The sequence below is a fragment of the Mandrillus leucophaeus genome, unplaced genomic scaffold (assembly GCF_000951045.1).
Source record: "Mandrillus leucophaeus isolate KB7577 unplaced genomic scaffold, Mleu.le_1.0 Scaffold57, whole genome shotgun sequence".
NCBI lineage: Eukaryota > Metazoa > Chordata > Mammalia > Primates > Cercopithecidae > Mandrillus > Mandrillus leucophaeus.
In genome coordinates, this window is record NW_012106141.1 from 997,658 (window position 1) to 1,022,009 (window position 24,352).

Below are 24,352 nucleotides of genomic sequence, written 5' to 3' on the forward strand. Positions count from 1 at the left end.
GAGCCCCCAAAGTTTACCATCCGTTTCTTCTCCCCTGTCTCTGGAATCTGGAACCTGACTCCAATGGCAAGAACTCATTTATACTTACCTGGGGCAGTCCCAGTCCCTGCCTCTCTCCCATCTCTCAAACTGTAAATACTCCCAGCCTAAACTCTCAGCAGCCATATTTTTCAGGAATGTGGTCAAACAAATATTTAAGAGGAGCAGGCTGAGAATGCTACTTTGCCAGAGTCCATAGTCCAGAGGCTGAACACTCAAGCTTGAAAATCAATTCCAAGTCCACCACCTGTCTTTGTAGAAAACACACTGGTCCAAGCCACCATTACTACTGCCTCCTAAATGGGCTCCTTTCATCCATTCCTGCCTTCCTATATCATCTCCACGCAGAGGCCTGAGTGGTCTTTCAAAAAATCCATCAAGTAATGCTGCAGCCGAAATCTACCACTGGTGGCTCATTTCTAGTTGAACGAAATCCTCAGCGTGGTCAACAAGTACCTTTCCAGAGCACCTCCATCAATCTCTAAATCCATCCCCTTCTCTCCCCCTCACTCTCCCTGGTTTAACCACACTGGCCTGATAGCTCCTCAACTAATCCAAATTAATTCCCCACTGTAGGGTCACTGGACCTGCTGTTCTTGCAGCTCAGAATTCCCCTCCCTGGATCTTTGCATGGCTAGCTCCTTCTTACCACTTGGATCTCTGCTCAGAGGTCATCCTTGACCACTCAAAGCTACACTGTCCCTCCGCTCCCCAACCGCAGCAGTTAAGGCTACTTAAGGGTATGTATTTGTTTACTGGCATATTCTCAAGCTCCCCTACCAGAACGCAAACCCCAAGAGAACAGAAGTCTGTGTTGACCTATGTTCTACTCCCAAAGCCTAGCTTGGTGCCTCTTATACAGTGGGCATTCCATACATGTTTCTTCAGTATCTTCAAATGCAAGAAATTCAACTTTTTCAAAGTAATTCCTAGAGGGAATGTCACTGTTCATACAGAAACAGCTTCCCAAGTGGCCCCATATTTCCTTCACTCAGTTCCACAAAAGGCTACTCTGCACCTTTCCCCAAATCACAGCAAAAGTGAGCAATACCCACAGGAGACCTCCACTTCAAAAAATTAGTTCATACTAGCTTTAAGAGGAAAGTAATTCAAAACATGAAAATTTATTCTAAGTTGTATCTTAACATACGAGATCTCAGCTTTAGATGAATTTTAATGTTTACAAGTGCAAAAGCAAATAAATATTTACCAGTTGCTTTTTTTTTGCACTCTTATAACTCCACAACAGCTTAGACGCAAAAAAAATTGTTGCTAAACATCTTGTAGTCTGGCAAAATGAAGAATTTCTTATTAAGAAAAGCCCTCACAACAATAACAACTCCTCATGCTTATGGCTCCCTTGCAGAAACTATCAGGATGGTTCATTAAGATTTGAGCATATGACACAGCAACAGAATTGCCACCAGGAGGGGTAAGATGAGGATCTCATGCCCTGGCCTCACCGTCTATACACTGGCTCATTCCCACAGCAATGGGAGCTCTGGGGAGAGAGGGCTGTATTTCTTGGGCAAGGACCATGGGCTCTCCCCAAGCTGAAGCCTTTCATTCTGTAGATTTCCATGAACATGTCACTTCTCCACAGTGGCCTTTCTTAGTTAGGGTAGGTCCCTATCCTCTCCGTAATTCTCTTGGACAGCATCCTGTTTATTTCTTCTATTACCATTTCACAATTGAAAACTTCAGTTAGCTAGTTTTCCAGGTTGCCAGTTAACCATCTAGCTTGCCCATTAACCATCTAGCTTGCCGATTAATCACCAACTAGCTTGCTGGCTTTCTAACGTTCCTGTTACCTAACTTCCGGGCACGCGCTCCAGCTAGCTGCTGTCTGTCATCTGTCTGCCTTCCCCTTTAAACTTTCTAGTCAGGGACCAGGCTCCCCGGGGACAGCACCCTGCCCAGTCCCTGGCACCAAACTAGCCATTTATAGATACATTATAGAATGAGTATGGAATGAAATCTTAATAAACGTCTTAAGATCGATGGCTTTTTAAGTTCATTTATATCATTGCCTGGTTGAAGTCCCTGGAGTTATTCTGAGGCAAGAAAACAAACATCAAAGAAAGACTTTCTCCAGCATAAGAGAGTAGGCTTTTGGAGTAAAATAGGGACACACATTCACACATTCACACGTGAGCACCTTTTCTATGATAGACATACGTGATTCTAAGAATATTAAGTACTTTCTGAAGCTTCACCTTCTACTCTCAATTTTGTGAAAACGGTATGACTGTTCACAGCAGCAGAAACCCTCAAAGAGGACCTGCGTCACTTACCTGGATTAACAGTGATAAATCTGCTGTCTTCAGAAAATCGGTCCCCACGGGACACAGGCTTTTTAGATGGCATTTCGGGCCTCTTGGGATCACTCCCTGCATACTGCTCCTCTGTGGCGGTGGGGGGCACTTGGGTGGAGGTGACCGCATCGGGGTCCGGGCCTGGGCCGGCATCCCTCCTTCCACCTGTCTGGTCTGTGGGGATGGCAGTGTGGTCCTGCTCATGCCCAGGTATAGTATGATGTCCCCCCTCGGCAGTCCTGTTGGGAGATGAGGGTGTGGGGCTGGGCTCCGTCTGGTTCCGCTCCTCGGCAGCGTGGGTCACCCCACTCTTCTCCTTCTTTTCGGAGTCCTTCTCTCCATCCTCCTCGTGCTCCCGCTCCCCATCCTCACTCTCACTTTTCTCATCCTTCTCTCCTTCCTCCGTGCCCTCGCTGTCCTTGGTTGGTGATGAATCACCATCTGGCCCTGGAGAAGCCAAGGCCTCTGTAGTGGCGAGGACTGGCCTAGCCGCCTGCTTGCTGGCTGAGGCGGCTGTCGGGAGGCGTGTGGGCCACACGGTGCTGGGGAAAGAGGAGATGCCACCACCGCCAAACCCCAGGCCGGCGAGGAGCGTGCTGGTGACCACCGAGGCCACTGTGGCCTGGCTGCCGCTGGAGGAGGGGCCCATCCCAGTTGCCATGGAAACAAATGAGAACGGGATGCCAGAGGACGTCCAGGTAGAAGACCCCGAGCTGATGGGGGCCATGTCGGCTGAAGAGGCAGGAGACGCTGTAGGCTGGGAAGGATCACCCGGCAAGGGTGGAAAAGAGGCAAAAGAAGAAAAAGCAGAGAAGCATCAGTAATTAAGATTGGGAATGAGGCCTTGGTTGTCATCCTCTGAGGATTTTACTCATCTATGCTATGGAGTTTTCCAACGTATGGCATAAAGTTGACATTAGGTGGTCCATGGGTAATCAACTTTTATTTTAATGGTTTTATAATAACTGTGAACATGTGAAAAAGCATAACTAGTGAATCAGACTCAGCTTTTCACTGCTACTACCCAAGATGAGGCTGAGTGCCAAAAAAAGTAAGTAGTGTTAAAGCTGACTTACACAACAAAGAAGTCATGAATTGGAAAAAGCAGATGTCCATCTGTTCTTGGGGTGATGAGAGGCAGAAGACCTTTGATTTTATGTATATCACCGACACTTGAGGAGATACTCAGCTCTAGGTCTAGAAAGATACTGGGTGATCCAGTCCAACCCCACTGTCTCCCAGTGAGGAAGTAGGTGGACAAGGAGGGAAAGCAGCCTACCCAGGTCTGCAATGACAGGGTCAGAGGCAGGAGCCATGCTCTGCACTGTATGCTCTGGGCACTGGTTGACATCTCTGCATCTCCATGTTGGGCACTGCAGAGTCACTGTACCTTTCAGCTTCTAAGTTTATCCATGGGAAAATCTGAGCCCATACAGATGACAACAACATCAACAACAATAACAAGAATTCCAATTAACAAATGCCAACTGTGTGCCAGGGCTTCCCATGCTACTCTGGAGGCAGGCATGATCATCACCCCATTTTGCAGGTTAGGAAACGGAGACACAGAGATGTTAAGAAGGCACAAATGCAGGGCTGCCTGGGTCCAAGACTCGGCTCGTTCTTAGCACCATACTAAATTGGGGCTCAAATCTGGGGGTTTGACTCACATAAGGTATCTCAGGAAAACAAGAAGTGCTGCTCTGAGCTATTAGTCTAATTTTAGCTTGCCTTCTGGGTGATGCTGGACGCATTCCTTTAACTCACTGAGCCTCGGTTTCCTAATCTGTAAAACGGGAATAACAGTAACACTGACCTTGTGGGCTGCCTGGAGAAGTAAATAAAATAATCTGTGCCTGAAACCCAGGCAGAGTTTAGTGAATTTTAGGTTATTATTATTATCACCACGGCTGTGATTAGTATTTTAATTATTCATTATACCAGCCAGAGCTGGGGAAACTAAGATATTAATTCTGGTTCCAGAAATTTTCAGATCCATATAACTTTAGGCAAATGACAACCTCTGAATTTGAATATATGTCAAATGAAAGGGTTGGAACAGATTTAACCCCTTTATGGTCCTGCATTGTCTGATTCCACAAATCGTAACTAAAAATATGAAGAATTTTTACCTTCACAAAATTATACAATATAACCACCTAACACTGTTGCACAGCTTGTAAGGTATTGAATTATAAAAAGTGAATAATGTAATTTTTTCTCTACCATAACCGCTTTACATTGAGCAGTTTAACAACATTATACTGCCACCTCGTGGTGACAGTTTTAACTGCAAGCAAATTAACAGCCACGACAAATCAATTTCCCATTCTCTACTTACCACTCCTGTTTTCACTATTCTGGTCCCTTGGAATATTCGAGTGGTATTAGCTGAGAAACAAAGAAATTACATTTAAGCAATGAAACTTTTTTTTGTGGCTCTAACAAGACATTCCTCATGAACACAAATCTGAATTACATATAATTTTCACATGTCAAAATACTATTCTGTAGATTTTTTCCAACCATTTAAAAATGTAAAACCCTTCTTGGCTTATGAGTCATACAAAAACATGCAGAGAGCTAGATTTGGTTTGTGGATAGTAGCATGCTGACCCCTGTCTTAAGCTATTAGTTAAAAAATCATTTTTTAATTTTTATTGTTTTCTGTTTTATTGAGGTAAAAATTTAGTAAAATGCATAAGATACAGGTGTATACTTAAATGAATTTTACATATGTAAACACCTGTGTAACCACTCCCCATAGTAAGATAAAGACATTCGCCAGTGCTTTGCTGGAGAAAAGGTGTACCTGTGTTGGCATCTAGTCAATATCCACCTCTACCCCCAAAGCTAGCCACTATTTGGACTCTGTTAGTTTTACCTGTATCTGAACTTGATTTAAATTATCGTATTACACCATTGTTCCTCCTTTACTATCTTTTTGGTCATGATTTCTTATCCTTTTTGTGATTCTAATTATCCATCCTTAACTTATTACTGTTTACCTTAAATTGGTACTTTCACCACTTGTTAAAAATGTAAGAACTGTATGATAATTTAATTCTATTTGCCCACCTTACCTTTTGTGTACTGTTATATTTCTATTCCTACCTATATTTTAAAATCCTGTAAGCTACTGCCAATTGTTTTAAATGGTCCAGTGATTTTATATTAACCATACATTACCCTTTTTGGTGTTTATTTCTTCCTGTAGCTCTGTTCTCCTATGTGTTATTAAACAATATAACTTAGAAAACAATTTTTTAAGATTATGGTAAAATACATGACAGAATTTATCATCTTAAAATTAAAAAAAAAGTGGCCAGGCACAGTGGCTCAAGCCTCTAATCCCAGCACTTTGGGAGGCCGAGGTGGGCAGATCACGAGGTCAGGAAATCGAGACCATCCTGGCCAACATGGTGAAACCTCGTCTCTACTAAAATACAAAAAATTAGCCAGGCGTGGTAGCGCGCACCTGTAGTCCCAGCTACTTGGGAGGCTGAGGCAATCGCTTGAACCTGGGAGGCGGAGGTTGCAGTGAGCCGAGATAGCACCACTGCACTCCAGCCTGGCGACAGAGCAAGACTCCATCTCAAAAATAAATAAAAAAAAATTAAATTAAAAAAATTACTATCTTAACCATGTTTAAGTGTATGGTTGACTAGTGTTAAGGTTGTTCACACAGTTGTATAACCATTACTTCTATCAATCTCCAGAACTTTGTCATCTTGCAAAACGGAAACTCTATCTGCATTAAAGAACCCCTTTCTTCCTTCCCCCAACCCTGGCAACCACCACGGTACTTTCTCTATGAATCTGACTGCTCTGGATACTTCATATAAGTGGAATCATACATATTTGTCCTTTTGTGTCTCACTTATTTTACTCAGCGTACCGTCCTCAAGCTTGATCCACCTTGCAGCATGTGTCAGAATGCCCTTTGTTTTTGAGGGTGAATAACATTCCACTGTATGTATATAGCACGTTTTGTTTATGCCTGCATCAGTCAATGCACACTTGGGTTGCTTCCACCTTTTGGCTACTGCAAATAATGCTAAACAACACGACTTTTAAAAAACCCTGTCAAACTGCTTCTATGTGGTTCTTTCAAAAACCAAAAGTGCTATGTAAACTGAAAAGCTGCTTCCTACATACACTGAGAGATTAGCGAAAATGCTAATTACCAAAATAACAACACTTATACCTGCTATGATATTTACCAAAACTAGAAATGGCAAGTGACCCACATATATTTTTGTTTGGCCTGCAAACTTTTATAAAGACAAAATAAAACAAAACAGAATTTGCCACCAAAATTGTACATGGTAGCTTTCTCTAAAGCTCTCAATCTCTTGCTTATCTGAAAACTCACAATAATGGCAAAACTAGGCTCACCTTCCAGCAGGGCACCTTTCAGCTGGGACTGAGTGTCTATCACCCCCTTTAGCTGGCCACATGGTCTCTGATTTCCCACTGACGGCACTCCCCTCATGTGTACATGCCCCCTGCCTGGCCCCATGGGCGCTGGAGTTTGCAACCTTGACCTGATGATATATCCATTTTGCATAGTTGGGAAGTCAAATGTGTGTAGAGACAAATGTGAGGAACAGACCCATCTAAATAAAATAACCCTTTAGGTCCCAGGTCAAATAAGGCAGCAAAGAAAGCAAATAACGGGGGTCTCACCCAGCCTAAATATAGCCTTCCATGATCACTGAGCTGCTCAAAGATCAATACTGTATGCTTCAGACAGGCGTGCATGCCTCCCCTAGTTGAGACAGGAAAAAAGGTTCCCAGGAGGAACTACTTTACCTGCCCTTTTAAAGGGGCTCTACTTAAGGCCAACAAACTGAACAGCCACTCCATCAGCATGTGGCTTTCCACTGGTCTTGAACAATCTCCACTGGGGTCAATATCCACTGGGGTCAGTGACAGCCCTGGTGACTAGAAGCTTCTACAGGACCTTTCATATCAGGAGTTTAGTTTAACCTAGGGTCCATGGGCCTAATGGGATTTTTCTAAGCTCTCACTGCTAATGGTGCCCTTTTTTCCACTATGCATGTAGGCAGCCAATATCAACTGCATTCACAGGACCTGCAGCTTTGTCTCTGACTGAAATCTCAGATATTTTCATACTACCTTAGAGTTTTTGTAGCTATTGTGGAATATCATTGATGTTCATCACTACTCAGAAATCACTGGAGCTAACAGACCAACCACTTGTCATTTAATACCTTAATTTTAAAAAGCACACATATTATTATATCCCGAATGTGTTTAAAATATTTTGACAACTGTATTGAATATAATTAGTTCCTTTCCTATGTATTGTACTTATTTATCTAAAACCATTCTGAGAGAGAATCCATGGGCTTTGCCACAGATGGGTCTGTGGCTCAAAGAAGCAGCTTCTAAATCCCCATTTTCCATGACTGTTGAGAACTGCAAAAAGTCTTTGACTATCTAATCAATATTTTCATCATTTTGTTGAAGACTGTGGGTGTTTGGTAATTTTTACTCTTTGGGGTGGGCCATTGCTGTGTGTTAGTGATTGGGCTTTGCGATAAGAAAACCCAACTCAGCTTAGCAGCAGAGATTTTCTGAAGTCACCTGTACCCAAGCCATCATTTCCCTGTTTGTAAAATAACCCCTACTGCACCAGCTGCCATAAAGTGAGGTTCAGATGAAATAACTTATGTAAAAATGCTCTGTCGCTGTGAACCATTCTACAAATATTGCTTGCTATTATTATTGCTATATCTTCCACAGTAAGGTAAACATATTTATTGTAATGTTACATATAACCTAAATAGTGTTATATTTACTATAATATGGTAAATATTCCATGTGGCTTCCTAATGCTCCTAAGCCAGATTAAATTTACTATTGAGAAACCTAATTATTCTGAAAAAGGAGGTATCTTTATTCTTTCCATTTTAAAACTTGCCCCCTTATCAACATAGAGGGATAAACACAAATGTATGTAATGAGTAACCTCATGTCCACCTCTGAGCAAAGAACGACTGCAGACAAGGAGACACTGGCCATTTTCAGCAAGTCATTGTGATCAGACATTTAAACTATTCCATGCTTTGAACTTACTAGCTGACAGGGCCTTTTTGAATTACATTATATTATAAACATTTAATTTTTCAAAGTCCATGCAGAAGCCAGGGAGCTCTGGGGCCTATTAATCAGGTAAGGCAGTTCTGCAGATTCTAGGCTCTTGGAAGGAGCACAGGGGAGGCCTAATCATGATTTATGTGTCCGAAGTTCCAGGGCCCCGGCCTCAGCAAGCTCCCAGTCTGGCTTCCTTCTTTCTCCCCTAGGCCAGCACAGACCTGGCCGTGGCCTGCAGTCCTTCCTCAACACAGGGAAAGAGACCAATATGTTCATGGTAAAGGTGGACACAGGGAGCATGATTTATTTATGAAATAAATGCAGCTATGCTCATTTCCATTAGTTTAAATGGAAGGATGAGATCAATGTGAACATTAGCAAAGAATATTTAAATACTAAATGGAAAATGTTCAAGCCAGAAGGGACCCTTGGAGGAAATCTAGGCTGGAGGGCTTCTAATCCTAGGTTTATTATTTATTATTTTTATATACTAATACTGAGGGGCAGATTTATACATGGTGCCAGTAACTAGCACTATGTGAATGAGTTAACACGCATTACCCCGCATCATTCTACAAAGACCCTGTGGGGTAGGTACTACGGATACTGCCACTTTTTGGATTGGGAAACTATAGGTTCAAGCAGTTAAGAAACATTCTCAAAGTTGTGCAGCTTCTAAGAGGCAGCCAGGACTCAGACCAGAGGTCCTTACTCCAGAACCCCTTACAGTGCCTGCCAGTTCCTAGGGCCATCAGGGCTAACTTGTGAAAGCTCAGATTCCTGGAAAATGGCCTCCGCCCCAGGTAAGATTCTGATGCAGCTGGTCTGGGAGGGGCCCATGAATGTGCACTTCTCAAATGAGGCTTCCAGGAGATCTTGCTGCTGCTGCTGCTGCTGCTGTTGGTCCACAACTCACATGCCTTACTGGGCCCCCAAAGTTGTATGCAAAATTCTGGCACTTTGTAGGGAAAATATCCAAACCTTCATCAGATCCATAACTCAAAAAGGGTTCACCACTGGCCTGGTTAACCTGGTATGGGTTTCTTATTTGACAGATACCTGAGAAGTCAAGGACATGATTCAAGAGGACCTCAGGCTGGCAGAGCAGAGTCCAGCACCCCGGTCCCTCCTTCCATGCTGGTCTTAAGGCCTGTCATCAAACGAAATCAGCAAACTACGGCCCATGGCTATAGCCTGTAGCTGCCTAAATAATACTGGAACCAGGACTGGGATTAGGTTGGGGCAAGTAGGAGACAGTGTATCCTATCTATCTCTACTTAAAATTCAGATATTTTATTCATGAGATTTTTACATTAATTTTGCTTTTATTTTTATTTTTGTATTTATTTTATTTTATTTTCATTTTTTCGAGATGGAGTTTCACTCTTGTTGCCCAGCCTGGAGTACAGTAGAGCGATCTCGGCTCACTGCAATCTCCGCCTTCCAGGTTCAAGCGATTCTCCTGCCTCAGCCATCCGAGTAGCTGGGATTATAGGTGCCCACCACAACGTCCAGCTAATTTTTGTTTTTTAAGTAGAGATGGGGTTTTCACCATGTTGGCTAGGCTGGTCTCGAACTCCTGACCTCGTGATCCACCCACCTCAGCCTCCCAAAGTGCTGGGATATCAGGCGTGAGCCACCACACCTGGCCTAATTTTCTTTTAAAAAACATCCCATTAAAATGTTATGTCCCTTGATCACTCAATTTTTTGGTGCCCCTTAAACTATTGAGCGAAGGCAAATGTCCCACTTGCTTTTAGTTCTGACCCTGGACCTTTCTGTTAGTCCCTAAATCATCAGGACCATCTATCTAGATCCAGGAATCTCAAGGATCCTGCATGCAGGGGCTTGTTTGTGCGGCTTGCAAGTCAGAAGGGTGAGGCGTAGCTGTTTTGGGCTGCAGTTTTTGAGAGAACAGCTAACTGAATCACGTTAGAAAGACAAAGAAGATATTCGACGGTACAACTTGGAGGTGATTTTGTGATCTGTCACAGCGCTGGACAATGACTGAGAGAAAGGCCCTAGTACTTGGTTCCCCACAGTTGGAAAATAACAATAAAACAATCAATCAAAAGTGCTTTGTTTTTTCTCCCCTCTTCTGCCTATAAAACCTCCAGCCTAAAAGACCTAAATTACTAGGGCTTCCCACACAGACTTTAAAACCCTACACTGATTCTTTGGCCAGACTTGTATTCTTCCCCAGCACCTGAGCAGGAAGAAGCAGAAAGCATCGGGAGGGAGTCTCAGGAGCGCCCCAGGCCACAGGAGGGGAAGCCAGCCTCACCTTGAAACAGCATCGTCTGGCTGAAGTCGCTGCGCATGTCGTTCCGACACACGGCCTGGACTCGGAACAGGTAAAGGCTATCGGGTGAGACATGGCTAATGGTGGCTTTCTGTAGGTAAAGAAGGAAAAGGCAGTGAGTTAGTTTTGAAGGCCAGGGCACACTTTGCATTCTAAAGCCAAACCTGAGTGCCCTGGCAAAGCCTGACAGACGTGATGCTTCCCTGCTGACCAAAGGCTCACTTTGGAAGGAAAGACTGTTTGGACCCTGCCTGGGAATCTTTTTATGAACTTCCTTGGGAACTGTTTTCCACACTGAAATGTGCAGGACACAGGAAAGAGTAACATTATTCTTTTTTTTTTGAGATGAAGTCTCGCTCTGTCACCTAAGCTGGAGTTCAATGGTGAAATCTCAGCTCACTGCAACTTCCGTCTCCCAGGTTCAAGTGATTCTCCTGCCTCAGCCTCCCGAGTAGCTGGGATTATAGGAGCCCGCCACCAAGCCCAGCTAATTTTTGTATTTTTAGTAGAGACAGTGTTTTGCCATGTTGGCCAGCCTGGTCTCGAACTCCTGACCTCATATCATCTGCCCACCTCAGCCTCCCAAAGGGCTGGGATTACAGGCGTGAGCCACCCTGCCCGCCCATGTCTGTTTCTTTACAGTTTAAAGGCCTCACTGTCTTTGTATTACGCAGAGTACAGGGCATGATGCAAGGAAGAACACCAGGCTAGAAGGCAGAGGACATGGCCTCCTCATACCACTCGCAAGCTGTGGGGTTCTGAGCCAGTTCTTTCAGCCTCTGCTATTTCTATAAAATGGGGAGAGGAAGAGCTACTTCATAGGTTCTTCTGAGAAGTATGTAACATAGGCCCAGCAAACCTTGCTCAGAGGTAGAACACACCAAGCAACAGAAAGAATGCCACCTGGCTAACACAGGGGTGTTGGCAAGCTGTGGCCCACTGTCTTATAAATAAAGTTTTATTGGCAAACAGTCATGGCCATTTGTTTATGTAGGTCTATGGCTGCCTTCACTCTACAGTGGCAGAATTGAGTAGTTATGCCAGAGACTGCATGACCTATAAAGCCTCAGGTATTTACAATCTGGCCCTTTCCAGAAAAAAAGTTTGCCAACCTCTGGTCAAACATCAGCCAAATCCAGGTCCCTCTTCCTCACAGTTTCATTCTGACAGCCTTTAAAAATGAGAAAATGTAAACTACCCAAAAAGCAGGCAGTACTTACCTCCTAAAGAAACAAACAAGAAAAGCAACTGATTTTCAAAGACTCTTCCAATAGATGAGTTGTCTTATCATCAAAGCATGTATTCTAAGCCAAGTATAGAAGCAGCTCTGTGAGCTTAACCACCGAGTGGAAGTGGGTTTTCCCGATGCAGCTACTGAAAACCTCTGAACTGGTATTAACATGTTATTGTGGCCATACCTGCTGATGTTGCCTTGAAAGCAGCTTCCTAGTGAGAGGGGTAGGCTAGGGCCGTGGTATTTAACTTTACGCCTCATTTGTCTCGTTTGGAAAAGGTAGGCAGTAACACCTGCCCACAGGTTTGTGGTGAAGACGTGGAAGGCGGATGCCCACTAGAAAATGCTGCTCAAATGATATGCATTACTTTCAGGTTTCTGGGCCACAATAACCATGAGTTAGAGAATAGATTTGTTGCCACTAAGTCAGCACTCTTCACTCGTTGAGGAATTAGAAAAATTAATTTTGTGTGTCCCCAAAGAAAATAACCAGCCCTAGAAATTCTTGTAAGAAAGAAGTTGCTGTCAATGCATGTTTTTCTCTACATCTCTCTCTTTCTCTGAAACTAATTTATGTTTCATTCTCTAAACCTCTGACCCCATCTTCTGCTCAGAGCGAAATCTTCACTCCATCTATGCAGGGATTTATTAGAATTCACTCCAAGACGGTATCTATTCATCTTTGCATGTTTAATTATTTTCCACTTAGAACAAGAAACTGCATAAGCACCTAGATGGTTTCTGCTGATTAATGCAAGCCATCCTCACTTCAGAAAGAGAAAAATCCCTTATGGACTTCCCAGTTGTGACAAGAGAAAGGTTAAAATACATCATAACCTTGGGTGCCTTTCAATAGATTCCTCTCTGATTTCACGAAGCTCATCATTCCCTAATGTGACCCAGATAACAATGTCTAGTGGGGAAATTGAAAATATAAATGGAAATGAAGTAAAAGAATCTTCATCTAAAGAACTATGAAAAGTATTATTCTATAACTGATTGAATGGGCCCGGAGGACTCTGTATAGGGAGGAAAAAAGTGATAACAGTCATTAAGAATCCCACTTGGTGCTATTGCATTTTTCATGTGCATGTACAATTACGGGTTTCATTATTCCACAGCCTTCCTTTGATTAACAGTAAACACAAGGCTTTCAAACCAAATATGTCACTCTGAGTTTTTAGGCAAAGACTTAAAGACAGTAGTTGTGGAGAGTTTGCTTTCATAGGGAAGGAGATGGCTTCTGCAAACATCTGTTCTGAAGGGCCTTGTGTGTTGGACACTAAACATTTAGGTAAATTTTAAGAGGAGATGTTGAATTTGGCACGTGTAGCTCAAAGTGAGGTCGGATAGTATAGTATTTGAGTATCTGAGAAAAGAGAGAAAATATTACACAGCTGCAGGGGTTTGGCAGGTATTGCAAATGTGTAAGGCAGAACAACTGTGACAAAGGGCAGCAACTGTGGACAGTGGTGGTGGTGATGTGAGCAGCAGTAGCTTTAGTAGGGGAAGAGGAAGAGGAGAATGATTGCAATAAATAATAGCTAATATTGAGATAGTTATATAGGACCTGTTGAATACTTGTATAGCTCATTTAGTATTTATGATAATCCCATTGATAATCCCATCAGATGAAAAGGGCCTAATTGAGGCTGTTCGTTAACAATGAAAGGAAAAGCAGTCAAGTTCTAAAGGACCCAATCTAAAGAAATGAACCGGCTCTCCGGGTTGCGTAGCTGTTAAGTGTGAGGTCGGGATGGCACCCAGGCAGGCTCCGTCTGCTGTCCTCCCTGGCACTCTCGAGCAGCGCAGCAATGGCAGTGCCCATGTTCACCAGACAGTGTAAGGACAGATGACACAGAGCTGGCACACTGTGCAGTGCCTGGCAGAGAGATGCAGCAGGAGTCTCTCTCTGCAGCATGTACCCCGAATCAGAGCAGGGGCTTCATACCAAGTCTTTGTCGCTGTCCTTTGTAAACGTCTTCTCCTTCTCGTCCTCATTCTTGGTCCAGCTGTAGGAGATCATGTAGTTCATGATGGGTGGGTGGTAGATGGTCTCCGGCTGGCTCCAGGACACCTGCAGTGCCGTCTGGTTCAGAGGCTGCACCTTCATGTGGATGGGTGGAGAGCTGCAAACTAAAGATACACAGGGCTCAGCTCAGGGAGCTTTCAGAACAATGTGCCATTCAATCCGTGCCCCTAAGGACTGCAGCCTCAAAAAGTTGAAAGAGTAATACAGGAAGCACCCATGCTCCCTTCTCCTGGGTCCTCTTAACACTGTGTGTAGAAAGAGGGGGAGAACATTGTACACACACACACACGCATATGCATGGGACACAGATGCACACACACACGTGCACGGAATACAGATGCACACACACACATGCACGGGACACAGATGCACACACACGTGCACGGAATACAGATGCATGCACACACGTGCACGGAATACAGATGCACGCACACACGTGCACGGGACACAGATGCACATGTGCACACACACACAGAGCTGTTTTTCTGCTAGGTCAGTAAACACTGCAACATTCTGATGCTTGTACCCTAGATACTCTGTCCTGCATCTCCCAAGATTGAGGACACTTTCCTAGGTAACCATAATACCAGTTTCATATCAAAGAAACTAAACATGAATTCAATACTATTATCTCATATATAGTCCATATTCAAATTTCCCCAGCTGTCTCCAAAAGATCCTTAATCACTGTGTCCCCTTCAGCCTCATGGTCATCAGCCTTTTTTTTCATGAAGGCCGTTTTGAAGAAGCCAGGCCGTTGGACTGGTGGAGTGTGCTAACTAAAACTGTAGACGAAATCTTATTGTAAACAGGTCCGAGTGTAAATAAATAAATTTATAATGAGACTTTAAGTAATTTTAAAGCAAAGTCACATAACACAAGGATGACTTTCTCTGGAACAGCAGAACCCCGTGTAATTATCCTGACGTGGGGTGTAAGGAAAAGTCAGGCTAATTCATCTTATTCCTCGGGGCTGAGAGGTTTAAGGGACATGGTGGATCCAAATCTGTTTACAGACAAACCTATGAAAGTGTTGAGACCTTGACAGGTCTAAATGAGTTATACAAATGCTCAACAGGTCTGATCTAGTCAGCTGGAAACGTGTGCTTTCTCAGAGGTGTCCAGGCCCCTGTGACCGTGTTCCCTGCCTCGATGGAGCTGATGGTCCAGGGCAGGCGTTCTCACCCTCAGCACCCATGACCTCTTGAGCCAGACAATGCCTTGCTCGTGATGGCTGTCCTGTACCCTGTGTAGCAGTATCCCTGGCCTCCACCTGCTAGATGCCAGTAGCCCTGCTCCCCGTCCTCAACTTGTGACAACCAAAAATGTCCCCAGGTATCGCCAAAGGTTGCTTGCGGGGGCCAATCACCTTCAGCTGAGAAGCTGCACTGTAAGAGATAGAGGCTCACCAAAAACTGCCACACGCAGAGCCAATACTGCACTCCAGGAAAAGATGGAGGGAGAGGAGGAAGAGGAAGACGTGGCTCAGGCTTTGGCACCCCGGGAAGATGCCCTTGCGGAAGGTTCACGTAACTGAGAGCTGAGAGCTTATGGAGATGAAGGGGGTGGGAGCTGTAAAGGGACCTGGCATGAAGGTCTGAGGGGCTGGAGCAAGGCACAGAGAAGACAGGCAGGCAGGGCACAGGTGCAGCTGTAGGGAGAAGCCTCGGAGCCAGATTCGAGCTCTGGCCTTTCTCCCACGAGTCCTTGGACGCCCCTGGAAAGAACTGAGCCCCAGAATGACACAATCAGGTGGATGCTTCACAAAGATCCCCTGAGCTTCGGCTGAGTGGAGAAGGCCCCAGAGAAGCCAAGTGTGGAGGAGGGGGCCTGTGAGGGAGGGGCTGCAATGGCCAATTGCTGGAAGACCAGGGAGGAATGGCCGGTTCTAGAGTTTACAGTTAGGAGGTAAAATGCAGAGGCCTGGTGATGTGCCGGGTAAGGAAGGCAGGGGAGAGGGAGAGGCAGTGAGGAGGACCTTCTGGTTTGGGTGCAGGAACCAGGTAAGAAGTAGGTGGGCGTGCTGGCAGAGACAGGCCAGGGGACTGCAGCTTGGTTCTGACCCGCTGGCATCTTCCAAAGACCACCCACACACATGCCCTGTAGCCCACCAGGAGCCAGACTCCCGTATTTTCTACCCAAGAGCCCCAATCCCAAGGTAGCCCTGGGGAACAGGATGGCTTTCCTGCCAGAGACGCACGGCCCAGCTTTGAGGACCTGGCTGGTGGAGAAAAGTAGATTGGTTTTGACAGGGAGGCCACCTTTTGTTCTTCAACTGCCAAAGGTGAGGTTCGCTTTGTGCGACAGAGACAGGAAGGAAGGAAGGAGGGAGGGGATAAGTTAGTGAGGCATTCCCACTGCCCTGCAGAACCCCTGGGAGGCATCAGGCTGTCTGTTGCACAAATGCCACCAGAGCAGGGACATCAAACAAAGAATCTGAAGGGAGGCTTCCACGGAGATGTGAGGGCGGAGTGACAGAACGTGGGCACTAGGTGGCGCCAACCTACTGTTTTTAAATACTCCAGCTTCTAAGCGGCTTCATAGTTTTTCAAGACAGAACATGGAGGAGGCGGGGGAAAGATCAGGAAATAGCTACACCCCCAGTGTTCCAAATACTAATAACGAACCAAGATGTACATATTGGGAAACTTCTATATCCCATAATGATGACCATGTCAGATTTCCTAACTTCTCTATCTTTTCTCACCTCCCACAATGTTCTTATTTATCTTCCTTATTCTGCAACCATTCATTCCCCTGCTCCAAATAGCAATGAATGCTGTACAGGGAAGCATCCCTCTCTGGCAGTTACATCATACCCCCATAAATAATTCTGTCACCCACATACAGATGCAACCATTCTTCTTATTTTTTGAAATTAAAATAGATGGGTTTTTCTGTGTGCATTAAGATGATTCATGTTAATATTTTTTAAAAAGGAACCCAAGTAGTACAAAAAAGTAAAAAGAAAGTTAAAAGAAAAAAATTCACCCCAAATCTCAGTGCCCAAAGAAAACGACTGTGAACATTCTGGGACTCCAACATGCAGTTATCGCTTTATATACATGTGAAAGTACATACGCACAATTTGATGGAAATAGAATAGGATGTCGATGGCACTAGAATGGAATGTTTGGTTTTGAGGTGGTGTCTCACTCTGTCACCCAGGCTGGAGTGCAGTGGCTGGATCATGGCTCACTGCAGCTTCAACCTCACGAGCTCAAGTGATCCTCCCACCTCAGCCTCCTAAGTAGCTAGGACTACAGGTTCGTACCACCACACTTGGCTAATTTTAAATTTTTAAAATAGAGACAGGGTCTCACTATGTTGCCCATGCTGGTCTTGAACTTCTGGGCTCAAGTGATCCTCCCCCTTTGGCCTCCCAAAGTACTCGAATTACAGACATGAGCCACCATGCCTGGCCCTAGAATTTTTTGTTGTTGTGTTTTACTCAACAACTCATGGATATATTTCCTCATCAATAAGTAGAGCTTAGTGTCATTGTCTTGAATGATGGTACAGAATCTCACTGTCTCAATGTATTAAAAAAATACTGAGTTAAACTCTCAAAGGAGGTAGATCTGGCCTCACTCTAACAGGATCATCCACCAGGAAGGGAATTCTGTAACTTAATGGCCTCCAAAGATCCATGCTTGTCCCTGATCACACATCAGAGGAGGAGCATGAGGCCAGGGCTTTGCAGGCTGAGGAGCTATAGGAACAGCAGTCTGATGAGAGGTGTCTCTTCTGCTCTCTACTCACCATCCTGGGTAGTGGCTTTTTCTAGGTATACTGGGCCAAATTTGGAGAAGGCATTTGCAGAGTACTAGAAGGGCCTAGAATAGAGGATGGCAAACTTTTTTCTGTAAAGGGCCAGAGAGTAAATATTTTCGGCTTTGCAGGCCACATGGTCTCTCGTAGCCATTACTGATTCTGCCTTTGAAGCACAAAGCAGCACAGGTAATATGCAAACATGAATGAGTGTGGCTGTGCTCCAACAAAACTTTATCTATGGACACAAGTTCAACTTCATAGAATTTTTGTGTGTTGCAAAATATTCTTTTGATTTTTTTCCAACTATTTAAAAATATAGAAACCATTCTTAGCTCATGGCTACACAAAAGGTGGTGGGGAGTAAGTTTAGGCCTGTGGATCAGTGCTGATCCTGGACTGAGACAGTAAGGAGAGGCCAAGCCCTTTTTTGAAACACAATTATCAGCTGCACTGTATTCTTGGCACTGAATTCTGTCCCTCAGTACAGGCTGACAGGCCTGCTCCTTCACAGAGCTTAGATTCTTCCCAGCACTTACTAATACGTGGAGTTGTATTATTGACTTCATCGACGATCTGTAATTATCCATCTCCCCCACTAGATGGAAGCTCCACAAGGCTGGCGCCTTTTCTGTCTTGTCTGGTTAATTACCTTGCGTCTAAGACAGTGCCTGGCACGTAGAGGGCTCTCAATCAATATTTGCTGAATGAACAAAAAGTTGGTTGTACATGGAATAACATCCTTAGTCTTTCCCCTGGTCCTTAGGTCCTGTGTGACATGATCCCCTTCCACATCGTCAACCTCATGGCTTGCCATCTTCCTCCTCATGGACTCATCTCTGGCCAGCCCCCACCCCAGTCCCCTTAAAGACCAGGCTTCAAGGCTGCGCGTGGTGGCTCACTCCTGTAATCCTAACATTTTGGGAGGCCACGGTGGGTGCATCGCTTGAGGCCAGGAGTTCGAGAGCAACCTGGATAACATGGCGAAACCCCGGCTCTACAAAAAGTAGAAAAATTAGCCAGGTCTGGTGGCGCACACCTATAGTCCCAGCTACTCAGGAGGCTAAGGTCGGAAGATCACCTTAACCCAGGAAGCGGAGGTTGCCGTGAGCTTTGATCATGCCACTGTGCTTCCAGCCTGGGTGACCGAGTAGGACTCTATCTCAAAAAAAATTTAAAAAGGGAAAAGAAAAAATTCCAGCTTCAACACCCTGCTTCCCCTCTGAGGCCGATGGGCCACCCGTGTCCTCCTGTACTCTCACTGCTTCCCTCCTCATGGTGCCCACCACCCTATGCCCTCACCACCTGCCCGCCTCTGTGTCCCTCTGACTGAGCTGCAAGCATCTCCCGGGCAGGGACCAAGCTCCTTATCATTGGTACCCTTGGCAGGGGCTCGCATTTCTGTGACAGAATGAGGGACGCTGTTTTGAGTGTCCTCCAGTGAAGAGGATTCCATGTACAAAATCAGTGCCACACAATTCATTCCTGAGGTCACTGCCAGAAGCCTCAAATTTGTTGAGGATCTTGCCTCTGGTCTTTAACTCATGCCTTCTGCTAATAAGAAAAGCATTCAGTCTACGGAGGGAACAAAAACCACTGATGCTTGGCGGCTGGAGCAACAACAGAACCAGACACCCGTCAAAGAACTCAGGCAAGCGAGCAGGCGGACACCACTGTGCCTTGTGCTTCCAAAGTTCTGCGTGCTCTTTAAGTGATGGAAACTCTTCTTTCAAACAACACCTCCCTCCAAAGTCCAAATAGGAAACAGGCACACACAGCAAAAGAGAATTTTATAGATCAGTCTGGAAGAGCTGGTATAATAGAAAGTGTGGGCTTTGGAGCCAGACCCGTACAAATCCTGTGCCCTCATCTGTAAAATGGGTGACTAGGGTCTAGTAATTCTCTTCCTCACAAGGTTGCGGTGAGGATTACGAGGGAACGCTGTGGGTAAACCCAAAGTCGTGGGCCTCAGGCCTAATGGTGAGTATATGGACACACTGTATGTCCCACACAGTGTTAAAAAATGGTATATTTTACATATAAATATGGGCTTTAAAATTAGGCCTGCATCCATACATGGCAGTGGTGAGCCAGAGCAGGAAAGCAATAATTTCCTTTAGATGGGGGTGTGTACTCAATTTTTTTTGGCCATAGTCCCCAACACTCCCCATTGCCTCTGCCCAGCCCACTTCCCCAGCAGCTCTCTGGCCCGCAAGGCGAGGTGAGTTTTCTACTGGTCTGAAACGAACACCAGGAGCACTCTCGAGGGCACACCACAGATGCCCAATACTTGTACTTTTCTATCTCTTCTCAATGGTCCTTGTGAACTGCACCTAACAAAGGGAGTCTGACAGACCTCTTGATATGTCCTTTTGTACCAAATTGAAGCCTTTTAATCATGCGGGAGGTACCACACCCGGATTTCTAAACAAATATCCCCTGTGAGGCCTCCTGACACCAGCCTTTCCCCTCTCAGGGGTCTGATTATGTTCCCACTGGGGTCTGATTGTTTCTCACAGGCATCTAGGTGCTGCTCGTCACCAGCTCTGAGAATTTCTGCCTTCACTCTGAACCACCTTTAATTATGATCCCAGGCTTCGTTTAGTAATCAAGAGGCTTCTAGCAGAGCACCCAAGGTCCTCTGATTCTAAATCAATATCAAGGATATTTTCTTAGTGGTTCCACAAGTAAATAGTAGGCTCTCCTCCCCCACTCCATCCTCTTCATTTGGGCCTTTAGATAACCTAATGTGATATGCTCTGTCTGAAAGTCAGCGTCATTTCCAAGTGCCTTAAACTATCTGGAGTTAAAGGTTCCTCCAGGGGCCTTCTCCCAGCACCTGCCCCCTCGGAGTTTCACACCCGAGGCAACTAGCCAAATATTGATCAGGAGTCAAAGAGACAGCACTACTCAAAGCAATTCGGTGCAGATTCACTATTTCACAGTGCCTGTTAACACAGACGAAACTGCCGCTTCCTGGGTGGGAGGTGTTGCGACATCATATGCCACACAGAGGCGGTGTCAGAGGGAACAGCTTGGCTTAAGCCAGCAGAGGACCGTGGGGGAGATGCCTCTTCCTCGGGGACTGCCTGGCCCTGGCGGGGAGAAAGATCAGGAGGCGTCTCCTCTTAAAAGCAGGAGGGAACCAGTCAGGAGGAACAGAGCCCAAGCCTTGCCTTAGACTGCTTCAATGCCTGTCATTTCTTTACCACCTTCAAATATGGAATCCTTTAGGGGAAATTTCCAGAGAAATGGCCCCAGGGAGTGATTCTGTTTTTGAAGGGCTGTATCAAAGAGGTCTAGGTAAACACAGAATCCTCCTCGGCAGCCCTCATAGGACGTCAAACCTGGAATCTTGGTGCCTGGGGTGTTGCCTCCCCCATCCCTGCCCAAGAGCTCAAGACGGGCAAACCACATGGAGGAAGGAACTGGGAATGACGGAGTCAAAGCAGGACCCCAGCTCCAGTGTAATGTGCATTTCCGTCTGCATCATTTCTAGCTAGAGCTGCAGCTGCCACGCCCATGCCCTGGGCCTGGCTCTGTGCATTCATCTGGGATCATCCCCCGCACACAATGCATAACTGAATCCAAGAGCTGGGCTCCATTCTCCCCATGAAAGATGAGGACACCGGGCTTCAGAGACACCAAGTTACTGGGCTGGGCCAAGGAACCAGAGTGAGAAGAGAATGGACAACTGAAACCCAATCTGCCTGAATCTGAACCAGAGTTGGCAGGGGACTCCATGGAGCAGTCATGTATGTACTTGCCCCATACCCGTCCCATAACTGTTTTCCTATCTTCAAGATGCTAATAAAGATGTCAGGAGCATTACTCCAAGAGCTTAAAAGGGGAAAGCTGTCCCAACAGGTAAAAAACTTCCTTCCCGTTTTAACTTGAGTGTCCTTAGGAGATCTGGATAGAATTCACCAAAGTCTGTGAACTTAGGTAGCAAAAAAGTCCACTTTTATTTTCACTAATCTCTAACTAAAATGTAGCATTTCCTTACATTTTAAATGTTGGCAACAAACTACAGTAGTGTTACAAGACTTGTGTGATAATCACCAAAAGAAATCACAAAGCTATTCCTGTCAGATTACAGTGATTACCAATACAGGTGACCCTTGAACAACACAGGTTTGAACCACATGGGTCAATTTATAAGTGAATTTCCACCCCTGAGACAGGGCAACCAACTCCTCCTCTTCTTTCTCCTCCTCAGTCTACTCAACATGAAGATGACAAGGATGAAGACCTTTGTGATGATCCACTCCCACTTAATGAACAGTAAACACATTTTCTCTTCCTTATAATACTCTTAATAACATTTTCTTTCCTCTAGCCTACTTTATTGTGAGAATATAGCATATAATACATATTACATACAAAATATGTGTTACTCGACTGTGTATGTTACTGGTAAGGCTTTAGTATTAACTTTTCGGAGAGTTGAAATTTATACAGGATATTTGATTGTGGGGACACCCCAATCTCCACGGTGTTCAGGACTCAGTTGTATTTCAAAATTTCCTTCATGTTCATCATTATTTCAACATCATAATGATTTTTAGATCTGTGGCTGGATCTTATAATTTAATGCCCTCATCAAGAAGCAGATAAATTAGTACAATTTTAAAGATACTTCGAAAATATCTGAGGATAATTGGCTTCCTCTGTAATCTATTATATTTTAAGCATCTAAAACCATCAATATGAGAAAATAAGCTAAAGGAGTCCATGGCACCAAAATGGTTAAACCCATCCAGCACTAAGGAATATATAATTACATGCTTTTTAAGGAAAACGTTATAGTAGTTCTGTATAAAGGTTTAATAAGGAACCCTGACCTAAACTTGGGGAGTTGCTTAGAGAACTTACTGAGCATAGTTTGAACTGAAATCTGAACAATGAGTAGGTGTTTATAGAGGAAAGAGGAAAAAAGGAGGCTTGGGTATGTCAGAGAGAAAAAAAACAGTGTGTACAAAGGCTCTGTGATGAGAAAACTGGGAAGGAAACTAGTGTGGCTGGTGAGCAGGGAATGAGGAGGATAGTGGCCCAAGACTAGGTCTCAAAGCTAGGAAGCACTGGAGCTGGGGTTCATCCCGGGGTGGATCGGGCTGTCAAGGTCAGAATTTGCTGGCTAGCCCGCCACCTTCTTCTGATGTGGGACCCTGGTGCAGAGTTGTCCCCAGATTCTCCTAAGTGCTAGGACAACTGCTTTCAAGTTCTAAATCCATGGTGTCTCCACTGATGCCACCTGTTACCTGTGGACTTTTCTTCTACACTATAATACAATGACATCTCCCTTTCCATGAACAAGTCCTGAATTACAATTCAGTTTCTCAGCAAACAAATGAGTATTAGATGCTCTGTGTTGCAATTACCATGGAAGAAAGCAAATTTGAAAACTTGTTCTTATCCTGTTGGCTGTCTCTGCTGTGCATGTAACAGAGCTACATGCTCAGAAAACAGAAACAGGCAGTATCTGGGAAAGCAGAGGCAGAAATTCAATTCTCCAGTTTAAGCATTGGTTTCGACTTCCTACATTATGTTCTCACTGACCTCTCGTACCTCCTTGGATTCTTTTTTCTACATGATATCCCTCTTCCTCTGAGAGCTAAAGGCCAAGGGAGGTGTCCATGTCCTGTGCAGGAAAAGCATTGTTCAGCTCAGCGCTAAGGGAGGTGACAAAGTTCAGGATGATGCATCTTCCCAGCCTCACTTGATAACAGCTGCGTGCATCTTGGACGCTGGATGGAAGGCTGGATTCCATGTACCCTGGGGTCCTTCCCTCCCTTTCAACTTCATGATGCTGTGATTTCCTACTAAGAGAGCAAAGTGGCCTTATCCCATTTTAACTGAGCACAGCATCCTTCCCACATGGTGCTTCTGACCTTCCACCTTCTCCCCACGTCTTGCCCTAGCCCTAGTGAAGGGCTCCAACTGAGGGTCTGAACCACAGACCCGGCTGCGGAGCTAGGATGGTAAATGCCCAGTGTCCTTCCTTTATAACGATGTTTTTCTCCTGTTTCCCACTGCTGAGATAATGTTGTAATCCCCTTTACTATGAAGAAATGGCTGGGTCACCTAAAATAGAGCTCTAAAAGTGCCCTTAGCAACGCAAGACTGGTATCCAAACAGCATCCAAGATCTAAGATCCCATGAGCCGTTTTTATTAGTGATTCCAACAGCCATGTCAGGAAATCAACCAGTGACCCATACAGATGGCGTTAGCTGGGATTTTATGGAAATAATTGATTCTAGATTATTACGCAAATGGTTAAGATGCCCTCATTTGTTTTCCATCTGAGCCTTAAAATAATTTCTCTTGGAAACAGGTAATCTGCTCGACTTGGTACCTACTATGCTTAAAAGTAGTGTCCTGGCTCATGCACGGCATTCACCTGTTAACTCTGGATCTCCGCTACTTCCTGGCCACTTGCTACTCTTACTTGCTCTCTGTTCTGGCTGAGTGTGGGTGGAGTGGTAGGATGAACTCCAATGTTTGGATTCCAACCTCATTTCAATCCCCAGATGTG

The 24,352-nt window shown here is 44.9% G+C and overlaps 1 protein-coding gene across 1 annotated transcript in view; it reads right to left on the reverse strand.

Annotated features, from left to right (window-relative positions):
• PTPRG (protein tyrosine phosphatase, receptor type, G) overlaps positions 1-24,352 on the reverse strand; it is a 602,014-nt gene that overhangs the window by 89,637 nt on the left and 488,025 nt on the right. Inside the window, exons 8-11 of the mRNA XM_011998353.1 lie at positions 13,965-14,149; positions 10,762-10,870; positions 4,696-4,745; positions 2,334-3,111 (exon numbers count right to left, since the gene is read on the reverse strand). Of these exons, the coding sequence (XP_011853743.1) occupies positions 2,334-3,111; positions 4,696-4,745; positions 10,762-10,870; positions 13,965-14,149 (1,122 nt within the window). The remainder of the gene's footprint in view (positions 1-2,333; positions 3,112-4,695; positions 4,746-10,761; positions 10,871-13,964; positions 14,150-24,352) is intronic.